The sequence below is a fragment of the Zingiber officinale genome, chromosome 4B (genome assembly GCF_018446385.1).
Source record: "Zingiber officinale cultivar Zhangliang chromosome 4B, Zo_v1.1, whole genome shotgun sequence".
NCBI classification, from domain to species: domain Eukaryota; kingdom Viridiplantae; phylum Streptophyta; class Magnoliopsida; order Zingiberales; family Zingiberaceae; genus Zingiber; species Zingiber officinale.
Genome location: NC_055993.1, coordinates 13120477 through 13125883, shown reverse-complemented (window position 1 = coordinate 13125883; position 5407 = coordinate 13120477). Strand labels below are relative to the sequence as shown.

At 39.3% G+C, this 5407-nt stretch overlaps 2 protein-coding genes across 3 annotated transcripts; one reads left to right on the top strand and one right to left on the bottom strand.

Annotated features, from left to right (window-relative positions):
- The first annotated feature begins 657 nt into the window (after positions 1 to 657).
- Positions 658 to 1634, top strand: LOC121977408 (ethylene-responsive transcription factor ERF003-like). The gene is made up of 2 exons (XM_042529989.1): positions 658 to 1045; positions 1117 to 1634. The coding sequence occupies exons 1-2, from the start codon at positions 963 to 965 to the stop codon at positions 1529 to 1531; spliced, it is 498 nt and encodes a 165-aa protein (XP_042385923.1). The 5' UTR covers positions 658 to 962; the 3' UTR covers positions 1532 to 1634.
- Positions 1635 to 3129: 1495 nt separating this feature from the next.
- Positions 3130 to 4715, bottom strand: LOC121977407 (probable WRKY transcription factor 40). Of its 2 annotated transcripts, XM_042529988.1 has the most exons (5): positions 4617 to 4715; positions 4321 to 4485; positions 3898 to 4245; positions 3687 to 3803; positions 3130 to 3607 (listed from the first exon to the last, which is right to left on the bottom strand). In XM_042529988.1, the coding sequence occupies exons 2-5, from the start codon at positions 4483 to 4485 to the stop codon at positions 3266 to 3268; spliced, it is 972 nt and encodes a 323-aa protein (XP_042385922.1). In that variant the 5' UTR covers positions 4617 to 4715; the 3' UTR covers positions 3130 to 3265. The 2 variants fall into 2 exon arrangements, with proteins under 2 accessions (XP_042385922.1, XP_042385921.1); XM_042529987.1 differs by lacking the exon at positions 4617 to 4715 and having other exon boundaries at positions 4321 to 4587.
- Positions 4716 to 5407: the final 692 nt, after the last annotated feature.

The following is a 5407-nucleotide window of genomic DNA, read 5'->3' as shown; positions in this document are numbered from 1 at the left end:
AAAATGACAACTAGATTTCAAATTAATGAGTGCTTGACAATAGATCCAGCTAGAAGCCACAGTGAACTCAAGCTTATCACCTACATAGAGAAAACATGCCTACTCTGAGATGTTTAATGGTGCAAATAAATCCAACCCAAATCCAAAATGACATGGGTCCAACTAATTCTCAACTAATAATTGAAATTGTTATATGGATCAAGTGGATTCACTAGGACAATTCTATCATACGTCCACACTTCATTTGATGGACCACACGGAATACGAACTGTATGAGAACCAGCATCATATAGCTGTGATTAATATCCTCTGTCTGGCTGATTGTAGGATATTTTTCGATAAATTTGAAATGTGAAACTGTTAAGTCACTTGTTATGAATACTTTTAGATTTATCTCATCAATGGAAATTTTTTATGATACCGAGTTAATATTAGTCGGCCAGAATAATCGATACCATGTGCTAACTAAAAAAAGCATGGGAAAAGACTAATGTCTGATGTTACAGTGCTTCGGCAACGTTTGGATTTGAGGATGGGTCAAATGTTTTCTCCTACCAGGGAACCCAATGGCATGGGCATGCACTCTCGGCCCGCAAGGTGCCATGCTACAAGACACTACCAGCAAAATGGAACGTTTGGGGAGGGTGCAACGAATTCCGTGCGGATCAGGAATTTTATTTGGAGATCTAGAAAAATAGCATATCCTGGTATTGTCCTTTACTGGAGTTGGGATTATTTACAGGTGAAGTATGGGGCTTCACAAATCAAGTAGTGAGACATCATGGACTAGTAATTAGAGATCTGTAGTCCAACCCTTGCGCAAAATAAGGAAGACTAAGATTTTATAGAGCTTGAGGCATGACCAAACCTTGTTGTATTGGATCACAGGGCTGTAGGATTATATAATCCACTCCTCCGCTGCTTCCCCTGTTCTCAGAACGAAGCTCTCAGCTTTGTCTAACATGGCCAGGCCTCAGAAGCGGTTTCGCGGCGTCCGGCAGAGGCACTGGGGCTCCTGGGTCTCTGAAATCCGTCATCCTCTCCTGTAACTACTTGTCTATTCTTGAGGATCGAGATCTTCGATGGGTCTAAGCAATGTTGTATTCTATATTTTAGGAAGACGAGGATATGGCTGGGCACATTCGAAACGGCTTACGATGCCGCCAGAGCCTACGACGAAGCAGCAAGACTCATGTGCGGGGCGATGGCGAAGACCAACTTCTCTCATGGCCCGAACGGCTCCTCGCCGGTCAAGTGCAAGTACCTGTCAGCAACCCTCCACGCCAGGCTGCATCGCTTCAACTTACAGTCTGTCCAAGCAGCGCAGCCTACCGACTCCGGTATGCCGCTGCGGAAGCCCTCTTCCCCGTCGGTCTCCGTTGCAATCAGCAGATCGCCATCGGAGGTGAACCCGGCGTTGGTGGGGGAGAACGTGGAGGTTAGTTGCCTAGAGGAGTGTCACGTAGAACAGATGATTGAGGAGCTGCTGGATTCCAACCTTTCCATGGAACTCTGCTTCACGGCTCTGTAGTCACTGCTGTTATTTTACTATCCAGAGAGTGAACCAAAGATTCTATTGTTTCCAGCATTGGATTCATGGATCTAAAATGTATATGTTCCATATATATTCGAATAACAAAAGATCTTGTTGGAAAATTGAGAAATTGTTCAGCAAGAGAAAAATTGGGTACAGAGACGAAGCATGATTATTCGTCCACCTATAATTGTCATTCTACTTACCAAAGTTGGTGTCGTCAGAATACAGAAAGCATTAGATGATTGGAACAGATTGGCGCTATGGTACCTGTTGATGCACCATGTGCCTGAACATGCATTCCTGTAATCCTGTTCTAGTTTACTGTCTGAAAATGAAACATTGGAAGCCCATGATTCTACATGCCTTGCACTAATTCTTAGGAACAATGGTGAGGCCACAAGAACTCTTGTTCATGGAAGTGCAATGGCGAGGCCACAAGGACTCTGTTTTGTATATTCAGTAAAATAGGTATTCCAAGGAGTCAATTAAAAATAATAGGTGATGAAAACTGATTCTTTTAAAAAATAAATCATTAGTATATTATTGCATTATTTTAATGGTTAAAAATTATTTGTATGCCGGAGAAGACCTGTGGTTAATTCAGCAAAATGTGATTATGTTGATCCTGTGCCACCTAATTCATCCCCCCAGATTATATAAAAGAATGTAAATTAAAATATATTTAAATTCAAAGTGTATGATATCCTTCATCCACTACAAATGGCGGCATCCCAAATTTGCCCCGGTAATGATACGACGGGTACTCTCTAATGAATAATTAAAGAATTTCATTTAAAGTTCAAATTTTAACTCCTTTGAGTATTTTTTTTATTTATCACCGATAGAAAATTTTTATAAAACTAGACCGATATCTTTATGATTAATCGGTTAAAAAACTGTATTAAATTGTCAACCATGCAAAACAAAATATATAGAAATCAATTTTCATTTCACAAGATAACATCTAGAGGCAAGAAATATTCATCTATTTTCATCGTCACCTCTAATAAGTTAATAGGCGTCTTTACTAAGCCACTAGAGCGAGGTTCCTCGTCTACACATGCTAAACTCCAAGTTCAATATGATCAAATATAATCTATATATTAAGTTTGAACCCTTGAGGGGCATGAAGAAGACTTAATCCAAGAATAAAAGAGGGACTAATTAAATGATGAAACAATGTAAATGGAGTGCAACTATCTTATAAACCTAGGCTATTTATTAAGTTTGAATCTTTGAGGGACCCAAAGAAGACTCAATAGGATAAGGGTTCAAATCTCCGTCAAAGAAAAAAATTAAAGTGACAGATTACACTTTTTACTGTCATAGATTATTTATTCTAATTGGAGAGCAAATAAATCTATTATGCCATATACTTTTGGTATGCATATGTGCTCTCTGTTGGTTTAGCAAAATATTATATAGGTGTAATTATTTAACTATAGATATATAGAATTTTAAAAGACATTAGATTTTAACATATTTAGCAAATATTATATTATATTTTTAAAAATAGATAAAATTGTACTAAATTTGTATATTAACTTTAAAATTAAGGATCATTTTTAAAAAAAAAAAATAGACAGAACAAATTATAAACCCCCAAAAGCGTTCCCTTCAACTAAACTAGAAACAATATCTTGACATTTATGCCACACTAATTCTTTAATTCACATAAACATCCATTTCCTTCCCCCTAAAACTGAACTGAATACTAGCGTGTGCATTTTAAGCAGGGGGGTTCTGCAACATTCTCCCTGAAATTGCTGCGGCGAGTGCAGTCTTGAAATCGGGATCTTTTGTCAACGACGAGGCCATTTGCTCCACCAGGCCTCGCTGGACCCCGGGCGACGTCGAGCCGATCCGTCGGTTGGACTTCTCGACATCAGGCCAAGATTCCTGCTGCGTTAGGTCGAGTGTGATCGTTGGGCACGAGGCCTTGATGGAAACCAAGCATGGCAGTGATCCACTCTGCATCGGGCCAACAATTCCTTGTGAGAACTGCCCATGGTTATGCTCACCTTCATAGGTTGCTACCAAAACAGATCGATCTGCTGCATCTCTCTGCACCTGATCCAGGCATGAATCCAAATTATCCAAAGGAAGTGGGTGTTTTTGTTATCTAACGTTTGGTTATAGTTGAGATTACCTTTTTCTTCACAGGACATGTGGGTGAAAATGAGCATCTGTAATAGGCTCTTGGAGATGGATTGTCTCTCGTTACCTTCTGCCCATATTTTCTCCATTGATACCCATCTTTCACCACCTTTTTTTTTTTATCAACAGCAATAAAACAGTTTAAAAGAGAGTATCTATAAGAATGAAAGAATTCATCAGGTTTGGCTTTGGAGCTAGCTTACCAGGCTCAAGTCTGATGGATCAGTTTGCACATACACTTTGGAGACCTTTAGCCTGGGATCTTCTCTCAATCTCTTGAACGAGTCATATTCTTTGCTTGAATTGCTGCTAATTTGGTTGACAAATCCGTGATCAAGTTTTTCTGAAACATGTTGGTTAAAACTGATAATCTCCTGCCCAGTCTTCCTCTTCCTCGAAGGAGATATTGCCTCTGGCTCCTTTGAAGGAGATACCAGAGTTAAGAACTGACTGCAGAGAGCAGCGTAGTTAGCCTGCATGATGCTGACCATCTCGGTGAGCACTTTATTCTCCTTGCTTATTCGATCCAGCTTGGCTTCGACTGCACCAACCTTTAATACAGCACTCCAAAGTTATGCCTAGCTGCTCTAAAAATATACGAACTTGTGCACAATTAACCAACTCACCTCGTGATCAATTGTCGAAACACTTCGCTCATGATACTTCGGAAGAGTCTGCAACTCTTTCTGCCAGACGCGATCACTCAGCGGATTATGATCGGGGAGCCCGCGAAGGCCGATGCTCAGGTCGACGTTGAGAGACGAATCGCTAATCTGAGCCGACGAGTCCATCTACAAGGAGTATTAAGATGTGAGGAACACACAAGCTAAGGGCGTTGCTTGCGCATTTATGTGAGAATGATTCAGCGAGCTAGAGAAGATGAAACAAGTGAGGAAAATATATAACTGGATGGGAAACTGACATCAATAGCAGGACATCAGCATTCAAATCAGTAATTCCACACTCGCTGAGAACCAAAGAATGAGACAGAAAGTCTTCCACCAAGTTGATGTTAATGAGAAATGGAGAAAATTGGAATGCCAACTCATCAAACAATGAGTGGTCTAAAAATGTGGGCACTTGGGGGCAAAACAATCCGAAGACAAATTGACCAATCTTCCGAGTCTTTAATTCTTTTAGCTAGGTTTTGGAATTTAGACTTGTCTCATAGTGAATCATGAAGCGTCGTCATATTCCTCAGCCTGATAACGACAACCAGTTGAAGAAAACTAGTAGGAGAAAGTGGATTTCGTTGATTGCTTCAATTCTTATAAAACAAAATATTAATGACTCTTATTGCCTTAATCTGTGATAGAATTTTATATGTAATTTGGTGAGTGTTTTCTTCTTCTCTTAACAGGTGTTAAGAGAAATGAAGTTTGCTAATGAAATAACGCGTCTAGCAATCCTCACAATCTGCTTTGTACGACGGGCTGTTCAAGATGAGATCGGCCATTACAAAAGTCTAAAATACATATAAAAAAATGTTTGGAATCAAAATGTGGTCGTTCTTCGTCTGGACCACAAACCGAAAAAATTGACTAAGGAATTCAATAAATCATAGTGCATGGAAGACTTTAAAATGTCGTGTCAAGGGCAAATTTTGCTTTGTTCTCAGGGTCAATTTAAAAATATTTTTTAGAATTTTAATATTTGATTAAAATTGAGCACAATTTTTTTTCCATCTTAATTAGATGTACTAGATTTTCTTAA

Coding starts and splice junctions, on each gene's coding strand:
- LOC121977408 (XM_042529989.1), top strand. CDS start 963: ATGGCCAGGCCTCAGAAGCGGTTTCGCGGCGTCCGGCAGAGGCACTGG. Junction 1,046..1,116: donor GAAATCCGTCATCCTCTCCT/GTAACTACTTGT, acceptor TCTATATTTTAG/GAAGACGAGGATATGGCTGG.
- LOC121977407 (XM_042529988.1), bottom strand. CDS start 4,485: ATGGACTCGTCGGCTCAGATTAGCGATTCGTCTCTCAACGTCGACCTG. Junction 4,246..4,320: donor TTTCGACAATTGATCACGAG/GTGAGTTGGTTA, acceptor GCTGTATTAAAG/GTTGGTGCAGTCGAAGCCAA. Junction 3,804..3,897: donor ATCCATCAGACTTGAGCCTG/GTAAGCTAGCTC, acceptor AAAAAAAAAAAG/GTGGTGAAAGATGGGTATCA.